This window comes from Pristis pectinata, chromosome 5 (assembly GCF_009764475.1).
Source record: "Pristis pectinata isolate sPriPec2 chromosome 5, sPriPec2.1.pri, whole genome shotgun sequence".
Lineage (NCBI taxonomy): Eukaryota > Metazoa > Chordata > Chondrichthyes > Rhinopristiformes > Pristidae > Pristis > Pristis pectinata.
Window position 1 is genome coordinate 39743745 of NC_067409.1, and position 17403 is coordinate 39761147.

Here is a 17403-nt window from a genome sequence, read left to right on the forward strand (position 1 = left end):
GAGCCAGTTGGTGTAAATGATTGTAAGAAAACAGTTGGTAGCCAAATATGGTGGCTGCACTGGAATTGTGGCAAGAAAGTAGCAAATAGAGAAATGGTGATGTTTTAAGGGGTACCGAATTAGATGTTGTAAATTACCAAAAAGGGAGATAGGCTGTGGCAGTTGTTAAGGGACAGTGAATGACAAAAGAAAAAGGAGATAAAAGTGATAGGCTCATGTTTGGAGCAGCAGTAAAACTTCTGTTTTGAATTGGAAGAGGTAGTTCAGAGGGAAGAAACAGAAATGTAGTGAAAAACAGAGTTAGGTGATTCCATGTTTGTTAAAATAGCTGAAAATTGAGTCACTAGAAGTTGATATTTATAGTGTTCCTAATGTTAGAAATTCAGTTTATTTATACAATGTTTTCCTCTTTTTAGCTTACTGAGAAAAAGGATGAACAGATCAGGGACCTGGAAGCCCAAATAGAATATCTGAAAAGTGACCAAGAACGTCTTAAAAAGCATCATGAGGAAGAGGTTGAACAATTAAATGAAGTTATAGAAAAGCTACAACAGGAACTGACAAAAGTGATGCCATTGGAATTAGTTCCTCCTGAAGAGGCAGAGAATTTGAAGCATCAGCTTGATATGATGATGGTGGAAAAAGAGCTCCTGCAACAACAAATGGATAAGCAGAGAGAAGAGGTGATGTTCACAAAACAGAAACTTGAAGAGCAAAGCAGAATGTTGCGAACTCAAGGATTAGAAATGGCAAATATCCCAGTGGGGGGAGAGGGTGATTCTCTGGAAGGTTCACAAGACACTATAAACAGTGTGACATTACAGATGCAGGAGCTGCAGGTTGCTATCAAAAAGAAAGAAAAAGAGTTAGATTCATGTCACCTTCAAATACAAAACCTAAAAGCACAGGCCCAGACTGAAGCTAGAGTACATGAGAAGCAAATTCTTGCTCTGGAAGAGGCTCTCAGGGAAAAAGTAGCAACGGTTCTAGTGAGTCAGGTACAGTTAAAGGCTGTACAGCAACAAATTGGGCTCTGCCTAGAGCAACAACGAAATCAAATTAAAGAAAGAGGACATGTTTCTCCTATCAAGGAAGATACCATTTTGGTGCAACAACTACCGGAAGGAGAACAAACGCAGGTGTGCCCAATAGGATCAAAAGATACCAATCAAATATTTCCACAACATAAAGGAAAGACTAATATTGAACACCAAAGCAAAGAAGTAATCGTGTTGAGGAAGCAGCTAACTGAGCTGCAACAGCAATTGATTGATCTCCAAAAGGAACTTGAGCTTGAAAAGCAAGTACTGTCCACAACTCAACAAGAAGCTAAAGAAAAAGAAAAGAAATTAATTGACTTGCGTCGCATGTTAGAAAAGAAGTCAGCAGAAGAACATGATAGCAGGATACAGATTTCAGAATCTCTAATTGTATGTAAATCTCGATTTAATTCTAACTTTGTACTGCATATTTAAAATGTTATACAAAAGAATTGGGGCACAACAGTACATCGGGGCCAAGAAATGTCCTTGGTGAATAAGATTAAGGAGGATCCCAAGGCATTTTATACTTGCATTAAAAATAAAAGGGTAACTAGGAGAGGATAGTACCACTCGAGGACAAAGAAGGGAATTTCTGCCCAGAGTGAGAGGAAGTAGGTGAGGTACTAAGTGACTACTTTGCATTCACCAAGGAGAAGGACATGGGGGATAGCGAGATCAGGGAGGGATATGCTGATATTCTAGAGCATGTTGATATCAAGAAGAAGAAGGTGGTGTTGGATCTCTTGAAGAACATTAAGGTAGATAAATCTCCCAGGGACTGATGGGATCTATCCCAAGTTATTGAGAGAGACAAGAAAGGAGATTTGTATCCTCTTTAGCCATGGGTGAGGTCCCAAAGGACTGGAGAATAACCAGTGTTGTTCCTTTGTTTAAGAAATACAATGGATACAAACCAGTAAATTATAGGCAGGTGAGCCTTGCATCAGTGGTAGGAAAATTATTGGAGAAGATTCTAAGGGAAAGGATCCACTCACACCTGGAAAACCATAGACTTGTTAGGAAAAGTTAACATAGCTTTGTGCGTGGGAGCTCATGTCTTACAAACTTGATTGAGGATTATTTTTTAAGGAGATGACAAAGATGAGTGATGAATTTAGGACAGGGTATGTTTTATACACGGACTTTAGTAAAGCTTTCGCCAAGGTCCCTCATGGTAGACTGGTCCAAAATATAAAGGCACATAGAATCCATGGAGACATGTTAGATTGGATTAAAAATTGGCTTCGCTATTGAAGACCGAGGGTAGTTGTGGAGGAGTGTCGCTCTGACAGGAGGTCTGTAACCGCAGGTGTTCTGCAAGAATCATTGCTGAGATGTCTGTTGTTTGTGATATATTTAAATCATTTACACAAAAATGTAAGTGGGCTGATTAGTAAGTTTGCAGACAATGCAAAAATTAGCAGAGTTGTGGATAGTGAGGAAGGTTGTCAAAGGATTCAGCAGGATATAGACTAGTTGGAAATGTGGGCAGAGAAATAGTAGATGGAGCTTAATCCAGACTGTTAACGAGCTGTTGCACTTTAAGAGGTCAAATGTAAGAGGAAAGTGTACAGCAAATGGCAGGACCCCGGAGAACACTGATGTACAGAGAGATCTTGGGTGCAAGCCTACAGCTCCCTAAAAGTGGCAACACAGTAAATAGGGTTGTAAAGAAGTTGTATGGCATGCATGCCTTCATCGGTCAGGGTGTTGAGCATAAAAGAAGGGAAATCAGGTTGCAGCTGTATAAAACTGGTTAGGCCACATTTGGAGTATTGTGTGCAGTTCTGGTCGCTGCATTATAGGAAGGATGTGGAGGCTTTGGAGAGGGTGCAGAAGAGGTTCACCAGGATGTTGCCTGGATTAGAGAATATTAGCTAAAAGGAGAGGTTGGACATAGTTGGGTTGTTTTTTTCTGGAGTGTCAGAGACTGAGGGGCAACCTGATACAAGTATAAAAAATCATGAGAGATAGATAGGGTAGATAGAGTCTTTTGTCCAGGGTGGAAATGTCAAATACTAGTGGGCATAGGTTTGGGGGGGGGGGGGGGGGGGGGGGGGGGAGGGGGTGCAGTTTACAAGGCAATTTTTTTTTGCACAGATGCCTGCAACGCACTGTCAGGGGAAGTGGTGAAAGTAGATATGATAGTAACATTTAAGAGGCATTTAGATGAGCGCACGAACAGACAATGAATAGGCCCTATTCAGGCAGATTTGCAGTTTAAATTGGCATCTAGGTCAGCACAGACATCGTGAGCTGAAGGGCCTGTTCCTGTACAGTATTGTTCTATGTACCAGTTTACCATTATTTGATGAGCTGTAAGAATAGTTTGCTAGGACTAGGTTAAAAATACATCGTGAAAAATCAAAAGATCTAGAGAATGGATTTTTTTGTTCTTAATGTTGTCATATTGATGATCTCAGCTTATTGTTGTGTTCATATAACATGTAAAATAAAATCTCTTTGGCTTTACAGGATGTTAAAACAGCTCCATCACTAGAATCTCCTAATCAGCTAGGTATCACTTCCATAACTGACCTGGTTGCAGAGTTAAATCAGGTCAAAGCTGAAGCTGCAGTTACTAAAGAAGAATTGAATAGTTACAGAGAGCAGGCTGAAAAACTCCAGGAAGACTTGCAGGTAGATTCTGAAAGCTAGTCTTTCTGTATCAGGGAAGCTTACTGTACAGTTGGCATATACAGTCTGCACATGTAACAGACACTTCTTCCTTAGATCCTGCTCCCTCATTCTCCAAATCTCTCTTGCAGTCATCATCACTGTCTCTTGTTCTTTCTAATAGTGTCATTAATCCTCTGTCTTCTGCACTCTTTCCTATGTCCTTCCTGTACCACTGTTTATATTGGATAGGTATGATATTGTAATTAATGTTTCCTTGAATGGCATTGTGTTTATCCAAGGTTGATTGACTCTTTAAGAATTATTATTTTTGAGGGAAAGGAATTTCAATCTAGCTTATTGAGGGGAAAAAATCATAATAGATCTTGAAGTTTCTAATTAAAGCTCAAATTGGTAATCTTTTCTGATAATAATGATGATAAGTACAAATAATCTTTTGTAAATATATATAGAAGTGTTTTGAAAATATATGTATGAATGTATTCATCTGCAGTGAGGTATTGTCCAAGCCAAGTCCTAGATACATAACCTGTCTTTAAGAGATTGCTTGTGAAATCTAACCTGCAAATTGAAAACCTGAATTGTTTTCCTCTTTCTTAGGCAAAAGAACAAATCATAATAAATCTTCAGGAAAAACTCAATGCTGCAACAGAGGCCTTATGCAAAGCAGAAGAGAAAGCTGCTCATTTTGAACAAGACAAGCAAACTTCTGAAGAGTGCCGAAACTTAGATGGTATTGAAAAACCAAAAAATGATTTGACTAAAGAAAGGCCAATAAAAATCGTAGCACATTCAACATTTCAGACTGAAATACCAATTGTGGATGATGTTGATTATGAAAATGCAGAAGAACAATTTAAGCCTTCATTTATCCCTCCTTCAGAGGAAATTACAAATATAAAAAGTCAATGCTCTGAGAAAATTGATCAACTGCAAGAGCTACATGCTATTGAAATGACCAAGCTGGAAGAAAGGCACTCTGCTGAAATGGAAGCTTTGAAAAAAGACTATACAACACAGATAAATGCACTGACTGAAAAGTATGATGCTCTCAAACCAATGGTTAGTGCAAGTTACTGGAATTCTGATCACTGCAGTAAAGATGTCACACTTGATCCAGAGATCTTTTTTAAAAAACAGTTGAACTAGTTTGTTACATCTACAGCAGGTTATAAATTATTTTCTGATTAGGATTATCTAATCTCGCACATGAAGATTTGTACAGTCTGCGCTCTTCAAATCTAACCTGTGAATTCTTGATTTTCATTGTTTCACCATTGACAGTCATGTGTTTAGCTGTTTTGACCCTAAGTTCTGGAGTTTTCTACCTGACCATTTCTGCATTTCAAAGACATAGATCTCCTTTAAATCAAACCTTTATGTAACTTCTTGACCAAGCTTTTAGTCAGCTGTCATAATATATCCTTTTCTGCATAAGTGCCAAATATTATTTGATAATGCTCCAAAGAACAACTGGAGATTGTTTACTATGTTAAAAGTGAAAGGTAGACTGATTTCTCTTGCAGTTGCCAGGGTGTTTGATAGCTTTTCTTTATGTTTTTCTTTAATCTTGTTTTGTCTTAGTCACCCAATACTTAGAGACACAAACTGGTTCAGGGGAAATTAAGGCAAGGCTTGCAGTCTGGAATGGGTAGTGGATAGATCTACAATGTTTGAAAGTTATATTTCTGTTAGTAATAAAAGGAAGCACATGACTTCATGGACATCTTGCACATTAAGAATTTTAAACAGGACCTTACCATAACTGGAAAGAAGAATATGGTGCTTCTGCAGTGTCACCCAGTCAACCTGGGAACCTTGGATGAACTTTAAGTAAATTCTCTAGTTGGTCAAGTGTCATAGGCTATCAGACGATCTTACTAAAAACTGAACATGACAGATATCACTGAGTGTGGACGCAATTTATATAGGATCTTAGGATGCACAGTGGATATGACTCAATTATTCTGGAAATACTCAGCAGGTCAGGTCACATCTGTGAGAAGAGAAACAGTTAATGCAATGTAATAGACATAAGCAAAATTAAAGCCTGTGAAATAAAAGGGACAGTGGCAATGTACTATGACCTGAATATAAGTGTTATTAATAACAATGCAACAGTATCAGTAAGCATGCCACTATTGTTAGAATGTAGAGACCACTTCAATTTTTTAAACTGATGTATCTAAACATTCTGCATAATTGGCCCTGAGGTTTCGAAATTGATTGAGAAATGTGAAAGTAGGTTTAGGATTTGCAGGAAAATTGGCTTTCCTGCTGCACCAAGTAGAATTTTCATTGAAGTTTGTACAGAACAGTACAAGTAAGGAAGTGAATATTTTTAGCAGAAAATTGTCCATCACCAGATAATTTCAAAGTTTGCAAAAGAATGTCCTGCTGTTGTGATAATGGTGAAAATCCACTTGCTGTTTATAGTCACTACTTCCATCTCTAGCTGTTTGTTTAATAAATTGGCCGTTTATCAAACAACCAGCACATCCAACATTCTTTTAACAGATTTCTCTGAAATGGTTCTTGTATTTATGAAGATGTTAAAATTTTGAGAAACCCTTGTGTATTCTATATAACACGCTCAAGTTCCAGACTTAAGTCCTATATTATCAAGTGCCTTGATTAAATTTCCCTTAGTGAAATTATTGGCATGTGAATAATTTAGAATGTAAATGTGGTGGACTTACTCTTTTGAAGAAGGGCATATCCCTATTTCTAAACATTTATTATCTTGCTCCCTTCAATATAATAAACTGCTATATTTTTAAAAATATTTTCTCCTGCTACATTTTCATCTTTTTCTATCTGCTTCTTGGTTGTTAAATAATCTTTAATTTCTGAAAAACTTTAATTGGCATCATCAAAGCATACCTTAATCTTTTGTCCTTTCTTCCTTCACTTAGGCTCATGTTGGTAGACCAGAACCATCTGCCACGTTGCAACTCAGGGATAGAGAGATCATTGGTAAGCTTCATTTGTATTTTTTTATGTCAAGCTGCTGTGTTTCATTTCATACTTCTTGAAAACATAATGCTTAGAATAGCTGTGTATCTTTTTTAAAAAAATTGCCATTTGTACCACCTTGAGCTTGATAGAAGAAAGCAATCTTTTCTTCTTGAGATGGGTTAATGAGAGCTACCTGAGGAAAAAATGGGTTGAAGGTTGACTTTGTCCACGTTCTAGTTTTTATGTAGGACTGCTATTGAAAACATGAATCTTTCTTGTATTTGGCTTACACATATAATTATCCCATCAAAATGTGATCATAATTTTCTTTAAAATCCCCTTTTCCCACTTAAGTTCAGATATTCCAGAAATGTTGAAAAGATTTCCATCTTCAATGCACTGCACATAGGTGGTGTGTGTGAAGTTTTTTTTAAATTCTCTCTAAAGCAAGCAGGGGGATGCCAAAGAAACGAGAAAGACTCTGACACTGTCCAGTCACATTGTAGATCATACTTCCACCATGCTTTTTTTTTCAGCGTTAAAAACTATTTTATTAATCACTACTTATGATAATACGTAAAATAAAAGTAAAAATGTTAGTATGTTAGAATTCAAAAATGTTAAACCTTGAACGTTAACCCCAAAACTAAACTCTTCGTGTGTGTGTGTGTGACAAAGTCCAAAACTCCCAGTTCCGGAATGGTTCTTAAAGTTCAGTTCCGCAAGCCATAAGGTGAAACATGAGCAAGGGCTTCTTCAACAACCACCGTTGTCTGAAGATAAGATGTAGATGTAGAAAAACATAGAGAGAGTACATACGAAATCCAAATGTTCCACGATGGAACCCAAATGACACTTCAGTGTTTACTCAGTAGTGACTTCCTCACCCCGAAATGCATCCGAATCGTGGTCGTTCACACACAAATACCTGTTTCCTTCTACAGGTCAGCAACAAAGTGAACTCCACCGGATTACTTCCAACTTCCATACATGGATTTCTACGGCAAACACAGTTATTGTTTCTCATCCATCGATAGAGAAAACAAGCAGGCTGGTGTCTCTCTCCCTTCTCTCTCTCTCTTCTTCTTCTTCTTCTTCAACAACGTCATTACGTCCTTTATCTTCTATTGACGTAAGCACGCCCCACACACACATACACACACTCTCTATCTTAAAGGGACTTTCACTGAGTCCGTAACAGGAACAACTTCTTATCAAAACCGGGTAGCTTCCTAAACTACATCTGTGTACCTTTGCAAGATCTTCTGTAATTTAGTAGTAAGAATTAAATAAGATTCCATTTTTGTTTTTCTGTTGATTGATCCTGATTTCTGAATGAGAACGTTAGTGATATAGGATTTGTTTAACAAAATATTATACATTTGCAGTTCAGTATAGTACTTCCTAGTCATTGGTTGCGTTGACTGGATCTTTACCTAGAACTCTTCCACCTATCTATCTAGAACTGCTGCAGTCAGAGGTTCCCACCTGCTTCAAAAGGGCATTGATCATACTAGTGCCCAAGAAGAGCAGGGTGAGCTGCCTCAACGACTGTTGCCCGGTAGCACTCACATCTACTGTGATGAAGTGCTTTGAGAGGTGGCCATCAGATTTCTGAATGGTCCATGAACACTACCTCGCTATTCCTCCTTTGCACTATTTATTTATTTTTGTAACTTATAGTAATTTTTATGCTTTTGTCTTGCGCTGTAAACAACTAATTTCACAACATATGTCAGTGATAATAAACCTGATTCTCTTCTCCAATCTCCCTGATGTAACATTATTTAAATAAATAAATCCCCATATGCAGAACTATTTTAAAATGTGTGTCTTCAGAAAATTGTAATATCACATTAGCATGCCATTTAACCTTGGGAGCATATTTGATCATGGCTGATTTGCAGGTTAGTTCCATTTACTTGCTCTTGCCCTAAGTATATTGTCAAATTTTGCAGGGCTACAGGGAATGGAACTGAGTTGTTCATACAAAAATGCAGCATGGGGCAATGTGCTGAAAGACCTTGTGCTGTAAATTTTTTGTTAATTTTTTCATTCAAGTCTCAGTAGTTTATTAAGAAAAGTACCAAATGTTCATTCCACTTTGTGAAGAAGCACTTACCCCATTTCATCCTTAAAAGTCCTAGCCCTTATTTTACAGTTATATCCCTTATTCTGGTTGAAAGGACTGGTTTTCCTCTCAACCCACTCACACCTTTTAATTATACTAAACAATTAAATAATCTCTTAATCTTCTATACCCAGTTGAAAATAGTCAAGTCTGAGCAACTGTGCTCAAAGGTAGTCTTTTAGCCCCAGTATCTTCTTGATTCATTTGTGCCTACATTGACTCCTCCTCTACACTTCCTAGTTTCTCACTACTTACTTTAAATACTCATTTGTTTTTCTTAAATGGCTCCACAATTCCTCACTTTGAACTCAACATGCCACGGTTTTGCCTACTCCCTTCTGTGCAATTTGCTCTATCGCCAACAACATCAACGGCAAATTTGAAAACACAATTCTCTATTTCTCCTTGTCATTGATAAATATAGTGAAAAGCTGAAGCACCAGTACATTTCCCTTATGACACTATATGCACTTAACTTGAATCCTGTTCTCTACCACTCTTAATCAATTTAATAATTGTGTCAACAGGATGCCTTTAATTCCATGCTTTCATTTTTGCCATTGGTCTTATGTGAAATTTTATCAAATGCTTAAATAAAAACAAAAAGCTGGAAATATTCAGCGTATGGAGGTCGAAACAGAGTTTCAGATTGATGATATCATCAGAAGTGGGAAAAGTTAGAAACTGAAAAGCTTTATATTACAGTATATTTAATTGGATGAGGTACAAATACTTCAGCGCTTCAGTTGGGAATAGTGGCAGGGCAGTACAATACTGTAAGTGAGAGAACTGCTGCCTCACAGCTCCAGCGACTCAGTTTTGATACTGACCTCCAATGTTGTCTGTGCAGAATGTTCATGTTTTGTCTGTGACCTCATGGGTTTCCACCAACAATACTCAAGTTTCCTCTCGTATCCCAAACATGTGTTGGTTGTTAGATTAATTTGCTACTGTAAATTGCTCCTTGTGTAGGTGGGTGGTGGGCATGTGAAGGAGCATAGGTCACAGGGAAGTAATTTGGAGAATGGGATGGATGGGATTGCCACTTCTATGTCATGAGAAATATGATAATATGAATAACAAACAATCTGCTGAAGGAATCTTTCCTTGCACCCCCCATCCCACAGATGCTGCATGACCCCCGAGTTCCTCCAGCAGATAGTTTACTCCTCCAGTTTCCAGCATCTGCAGGCTTTTATATCTTCATGATAATATAAGCCCTTCCATCACTGCCAGGAAGGGCCCCATCAGTAAACCGACTGCATTTGGTGTTCATGATGATGCCTCCTCTATGTGGGGAAACAGATTGGGTAACTAGTTTGTAGAACACTTCCTTTCAGTTTGTAAGCATGACCCTGGGCTGCCTGTTGTCTCTTTATACTCCATTCTTCTGCCACTCTGACTTCTCTGTCTTTGGCTGCCTTCACTGTTCCAAGGAAATTCAACTCAAGCCCAAGGAGCAGTACCTCAGTTTTCTGATTTCGCACTTCTAGCATTCTTTTTCTCTCCTCTCCTCCAGGCAATTTCAGATTTTCTTTCTCCTCTTCCGATTTACGCCTCCCCCAGAAGCACTTTTTGTTTGTTCACGGACCTTTACCAGCTCCCTCAGCTGACTTCTTCACCACTTGTGTCAGTCAATCTCTCCTGGTCTCCACCCATATCAAAAACTTTCTCTCTTGTTTTCTCGCTACTCTCTCTGACACCTAAAACTTGTTTGCTTTTACTTTTCCCAGTTATGATGGAAGGGTCATTGGCCTGAAATATTTAACTCTTTTTCTGTTTGCAGAGATGTTGCCTAACCTGCTGAGTACCAGCATTTCTGTTTTTATTTCAGATTTCCAGCATCTGCATTATTTTGCTTTTGGCTTATCAAATAAATAATAGTCTGTAGATATACCCAGATCTACCTACTGGTAACCTCTTAAAGATATTTATCTAGCATTTTTTAGTTGAAACTTAATGAATTCATGCTGTCTCATACTGGTTCATATTCGTACAACTTTCCAAACACTTATCCCTAATGAAAGACTTTTGTAACTTCACCACAATGGGTGGTGGACACTGAGTTTTGGACATTTACATTTCAACTCGTTTCCTGATGGCAGTTCTCGGAGAAATTCAGGAACATTTGATTTTACTTCTTCAGGGCAGGAATATACAACCATACCAGGAGCAACCAAAAGACAGAGCAATGTGACTTCTGCAGTTCAATCAACTTTTCAACAAGGTACAGAGAATCTCCCTGACAAAATAAAGGTGAGGAGCTAATATTCTTAGTCACTCAGAGAAGCTGTTACGGAGATGGGGAATGCCCCATTGCTGCAGTAGTATGCGTATGAGATAAAAACTGAAAATGTTGGAAATACTTAGCAGCTCGGGTATTGGTTGTTGAGAGGGAAACATAAAATTTTTCACTCATTTGGAGCAAGATTTGATGGAAAGTTATTAACTTGAAACGTTAACTCTGTTTTTCTCTCCATAGATGTGGAAGGAACTGCTAAGCATTTCTAGCAGTTTCTATTTTTTTTCGTATTTCCAGTATATGCAGTATTTTGATTTTATATTATTCTTCTGATAGTGGGCTTCGGGCACCAGGGAAATTTATTCTGTGTACAATTTAGAATATTTGATGAAAGTGGGAAAAGTGCTCAGTTTTCTACTAACTTGCCTCACTTTCATAATAAAATTACATAATTCATTTCCAAAAACAATTGTTGAAGGATGGTTGGTCGTTTTGATAGCATTTGTTATAGATACTCTGGTGAATGTATATAACATACAATAATATCCTCCCTCCAAAACAGTAACTAAGGTGTACAAGTTAACAGCCTAATTTTTTAATCAGTGGTTTTTACTTTCTACAGTCTTTACTTCATGAGGTACATCAAGAGGGTATGCAGGTGTTATCCCTTTCAGAATCACCATACCTAGAAGGACAACAGCAACCTTTAGAAAATAACCAAGACTATTGGCTCCAAGAAAGGCAGGGACTTCTGGATGTTGTACAGTCACTTAAAGATGTGCTTTCCAAAATTCAGGGCACTGGAGAAGCAAAGGTAAGAACACAGTATGTTTGATTAGTTTTTAATTTTACCTGAGGCACCTAGGTAAGTATTTCATATAATTATACAGCACGGAAATTACCTCGTCCATGCTGACCGTGATGCTTGTCTACACTAATCCCATTTGCCTGCATTAGGCCTGTATCCTGCTACAACCTTCCTTCCAAGTACCATCGAAATGCCTTTTTAAACATTGTAATTGTTTCTGCCTATTCCATCACCCCCTCTGACAATTCATTTCAGATCAGCACCATCCTTTGTGTGGAAAAACTTGCCCCTCAGATTTCCTTTAAACTTATTCTCTCTCACCTTACAAGTGTGCCCTTTAGTTCTAGACTCCTCTGCTCTGGGGGGAGAAAAACTCTATCTACCCTTTCTATGCCCCACATAATTTTATAAACCTCTATAAGAACATCCCTCAGCCTCCTATGTTCCAGTGAGAAACTAAACAGCCTTTCAAAATCTCTACTTGTAGCTACAGCCCTCCATTTCAGGCAGCATCCTGGAGAATCTCTTCTGCGCTCTCTATATTGCTACCACAAGCTTCCTGTACTGTGGTGGCCAGAACTGTACACAGTACTCCAAATGTGGTCTAACCAATGTTTTGTACAACTGCAACATGGTGTCCCAGCTCCTGTAGTTGAAGCCCCCAGCCTACGAAAGCAAGCATATCAAGTGCCTTCTTCACCACCCTATCCACCTGTGTCACCACTTCCTGCATTAATTTAGATTGGTTTTGAAGCATCTAGGTGCATTTAAAATTCCGTGTTAAGTGTCTTAGTTTTTAAATATTTTAGAAGTTTTGTTTTAAAGTTCAACATTCAATCATTCAGCTAAACTAGGTTGTGGGATGCCCAGCTGTCAATTTTTTTCATCAGTTTGTGAGTATGGTTTGTTTTGGCCATGTATTACATCCTGAGACCTTGAAACTTGCATGGTTTTGTGAAGGGGGGCTGGTCCCCTGCTTCTCCCCCAAAGTCCCATGAGGAGGATTGCTTCACACAAGTTTGTATTTTATCAGGTATCAGCAGCAAGTGCTGACAACAAATTCTTGTCCAAATGAATTTGTCTTAAGCAACCCTCTGTTTAAACTGTCTTTACTTGCCTTGCTTTCTGAGTCAATAAGCTAAACTGGATTTGTGCCTTTCTCCTTTTGCAGGTTGCTTGCTCCACTAAATTAACACAGGAATTTCAGCTAAACTATTGAGCATTAATTTGTCCTTAATTATCTGTTTTCATAGCCACTGCCTATATATCTGCCTAATTAATTTTAACATTCAGGCACCATTGTAATGTAGGCAGGTAGTTCCTCGGTGATGGTCAAACAGAGAACGTTGGCTATTACATAAAGAGAACTTCAATTTGTATCTCTGTGAAAGGTGCCATGGAATCTCCTGTATTTACCTGAACAGGCAAATGGAGACTCCTTTAAATGTCTCATCCAAAGAACCAAATGGTGAAACTGATGTCCTAAAGTATGCAGAAATGTTTATGGATGATTAATTGATGGGACTAAATATTTTTTTAAAATATTATAAAGTTAGCTCTTATTAATGGCATTAAGAGAGATTTGAGCTCTAGATAAAATGTTGGTTATGTCTCTTACAGGCTTTGTCTACTGAAAACATCACGGACTGGCGGCGTGAACTACTCCAAGCTGTCCAGCATGTTTTTAACAAAGAACATGATGCCTTTATAATGGCTCTCCACGCACAAGCATCATCCTTGAATAATGTGGATACAATGACATTATTGAACTTGTTGAAAGAACAGGTATTTCCTCTTACTGAATCATTACAGTGCTTTGAGAAATAGCTAAAGCTGATTTAACCAAATCATGTCCATCTTTTCTATTGAAAAATATAATAAACTGCAGTTGATTGAAAATTTGAAATAAAGGCAGGCAATGCTGGAGATACTCAGCAGGTTTGTTGGGATTCCCTTGTATTTCAGATTTTATATTAACTTGCAGTGTTTTTATTTTATTTCATTGTTTCAGCACATTTTTTTTTCTCTATTTTCATTCAACTTTATTTGCATCTCCTCCAGACATCATCTGTAATTAACAAGCCTTCACATCCTCTGTTGACAACACTATTTGTGCCATTCACTGTCTCTGTCCTCATCCTATTACAGATATACATTCCTCCCTCCCTCCTCCTCCAACTGAAAACATGTTTCTGCTTTTGATGGAAGGTCATCAACCTCAAATGTTAACTCTGTATTTCTCTCCATAGATGTGGCTTGGCCTGTTGAGTATTTCCAACTTGTTTTTTGTTTCTTTTTCTGTTTTTTCCATTCTAATTTTCTCCATGTCCTGTCCAAATTTGGTACATTGGCCTTTGAAATTGCTGAAGCATCTGTATATTTTTTCTGACATTTTCCCAATTCCCATTAAAATCAATTTTGTTCTGTTTAGTTTGTGGGCTTCTGTCCTTTTGTCAAATTAAAATGTCCTAACTGACATGCATAACTATTATTATGTACTTGGAAATTTACAAATCTTCAGAAATTAGAAATTTACACTTAATGAGCTGAAGACTCGTCAAATTAGTGGATAAACGGGCACTTTTGGGGTAGTTTCCTTAGAAGAGCACAGTTTCTGGAGCCTACCAGAGGAAAGGCCATCCTGGACCTGGTTTTATGCAATAAATCGGATTAATAATAACCTCATCATGAAGGCCCCTCTCGGTAACAGCAGTCATAATATTAATGAACTTTACCTTCAGTTTGAGGAAGTCATGACAAGCATTTTACAATTAAGGGCAATTATGAGGGCATGAAAGCAGAGTTTGCTAAAATGAGCTGGCAAATTAAGTTAAGGGATTGGTTCACCGAGATGCAACACCAAATATTTAAGAGGATGTTACAGAATAGGTTCATTTCAACAAGAAGGGAAAATTCAAAGGGGAAGAGCCACTATCTATGGTTAAATAAAAAGGATGGTAGTAATATCAAACTTAAAGGGAAACCATATAATTGTGCAAAGATGGGTGGCAAGTCAGAAGATTGATAAAATGTGAAAAAACAGCAAAGAATGACAAAAAATTAATAAAGAATAAAAGACATTGTGTATAAGATTAAAAAAACAAACTGCTGGAGGAACTCAACGGGTCAGTCAGCATCGGTTAGAGGGAAATCAACAGCTCAATGTTTCGGACAGAGACCCTTCATCTGGACTGAAAGTGTATAGGGAGATGTCATTATAAAGAGGTGAAGGAGAGGGGTGGGACAAGAACTGGCAAGTGATAGGTGGATCCAGGTAAGGAGGGGTGATTGGAAGACTGAGTCTGGTGGGGGAGGGAAGGCTGGGAATAGCGACAGAGGCTGGGAGGTGATGAGTGGAGGCAACAAGGACTGCAGATGATGGAATCCGATAGGAAATGAAGGTGGAGCATGGAATAAGGGAGGTGAGGTGGGCAGATGGGAACAGTGGGGGAGGGCACCCAGTGGAGGAGTGTGTGGGTGCTGAACAGATGGAGTAGGGGAGAGTGGAAAGAAACTGGGTGATAGGAGGCTGGGAGAGTGGGAGGGGTGGTTGGGTGTGTGTCAGAAGACTTGGGGACCTGGGTAGATCAGAAGGAAAGGAAAAGGGACAGAGAGGGAGCAGATAACCTGAAAAGGGAGAATTCACTGTTCATGCTGTTGAGCTTTAGATTACACAGTCGAATAGGAGGTGCTGACAGCAACACAAGAGAGTGCGGATACTGGACTATGGAGCAACAAATAATCTGCTGGAGCATCGGTGGGGGAAGGAATTATCAATGCTTCGGGTTGAAACACTGTTGTTCCCCTAGATTCCGCCTAGGTCGTCTACAATGCAATGGCATGAGCACTGGAATATTTGGGCCAGTATGGGCACGGATAATTGTATCTGTTCATTTTCTTCTTGCTTTAGGAACCCAGAGGAGAGCTGATGTGCAACTTTTTAATGACTGCAGATCGGAATAGCATGATGATGGAAATACGTGAACTTTGGTCTTACCTACAGAGCGTCCAACAGGGTGACAGGAAGCCCATTGATGTGCGAGAGCACAGTGTACAAAGAAGTAAGGATTCTCTAAATGCATGCTTGATATGATTAATCATAATTATTAAATTGATAAATATGTCTTTATGACTGGAGTTGCCTGTTAAAATTCTCTGTGACTTGATTGATTCCTCTTTGATTGTGGTTTGGTACTGGCTGTGATGAGATTCAGGAACGTCAAATCCCCCGACTCTGGGGCTTGAAAGGAGACGGTAACAAAGATGGTGGTTGTGTTGATTGGAAGATAGTAAATGTAACTCAGCTGTTCAAGAAAGGAGGGAGATATAAAACACAAATTATGAGGTTGTTAGTTTGGGTTCAATCATTGAGGAACATGTATCATTTAAGGATGTAGTAACAAGACATTTAGAAAATATTCATGATATGATAGAATATGCAGTTTTTATGATGGGTCAACTGTATTTGGCAGATTGTTTTTTTTTAAGGGTAGAAGTAACAGTCGATAAAAGGAAAACCAGTGGATATTTGTATTTTTAGAAAGTATTCACTAAGGTCCTTTCACAATAAATAGCTGCCACAAGATTGAGGTTCATGACAATTGGATCAAATATGAAGAAGCCATTTTCAGAATTGTAGGGGTCACTAATAAAGTTATACAAGAATCACTTCTTTGGAGCTATTTGCAATATTATTTCAACAACTTGAAAGAGAAAAATATACTTAAATTTGTTTTTAATGCAGATCTAATGAGAAAGTGACCTATAAGGATATAAAAAAGCTTACAATAGGATATAGAACAATTAAGTAGTTGGGAAAAAGGTGGTAGGCTCCATAAATAGGACTGCCCTGGTAGGCCTATTGTTTCTACCTGCTCTTTCCCCACTGAACTTGTGTCTTCATACCTGTACTCCATCCTGTCTCCCCTTGTCCAGTCCCTTTCCATTTATATCCAGGACACCTTTCATGCCTTCCACTATTTTCATAGCTTCCAATTCCATGGTTCCAACTGGCTCATCTTTACCATGGACGACTTGTCTCTTTCCACTTCCATCCCCCATCAGGAAGGTCTTGGGGCCTTCTGCTTCTTTCTTGAACAAAGACACAACCAGTTCCCCTCTACTAACTCTCTCATCCACTTTGCAGAACTTGTCCTCACCCTCAACAGCTTCTCTTTTGCTTCCTCCCACTTTCTACAGATCAAAAGGGTAGTCATGGACACTTGCATGGGCCTAGCGACACTTCTGTTTTTGGTTGGCTAAGTTGAACAAGCCTGTTCCAAGCCTATTCCAGCACCCCTCACCCCACTCCCACCCCCCCCAATTCTTTCAACAGTATATCGACGACTGCCTTAGTGCTGCTTCCTGCACTTGTGCAGAAGTCATCAATTTCATCACCTTCACCGTCAACTTCCACCCTGCCTTCAAACTCACCTGGAAACATCTCTAACACTTCTCTTCCTTTTCTCGATCTCACTGCCTCCATCTCAGGAGATATGCTTGTCACTGACATCTTTCTATAAACCCACTGATTCCCTCAACTGTGTTGACTATACCTCCTCCCATCCTGCCCCCTGTAAGGATG

General features: G+C 38.7%; 1 protein-coding gene across 1 annotated transcript in view; it reads left to right on the plus strand.

Annotated features, from left to right (window-relative positions):
• Window positions 1–17403, plus strand: part of akap9 (A kinase (PRKA) anchor protein 9) — a 186474-nt gene that overhangs the window by 136815 nt on the left and 32256 nt on the right. Inside the window, exons 33-40 of the mRNA XM_052016199.1 lie at window positions 417–1430; window positions 3519–3683; window positions 4281–4742; window positions 6596–6656; window positions 10916–11025; window positions 11634–11825; window positions 13440–13604; window positions 15730–15880. Of these exons, the coding sequence (XP_051872159.1) occupies window positions 417–1430; window positions 3519–3683; window positions 4281–4742; window positions 6596–6656; window positions 10916–11025; window positions 11634–11825; window positions 13440–13604; window positions 15730–15880 (2320 nt within the window). The remainder of the gene's footprint in view (window positions 1–416; window positions 1431–3518; window positions 3684–4280; window positions 4743–6595; window positions 6657–10915; window positions 11026–11633; window positions 11826–13439; window positions 13605–15729; window positions 15881–17403) is intronic.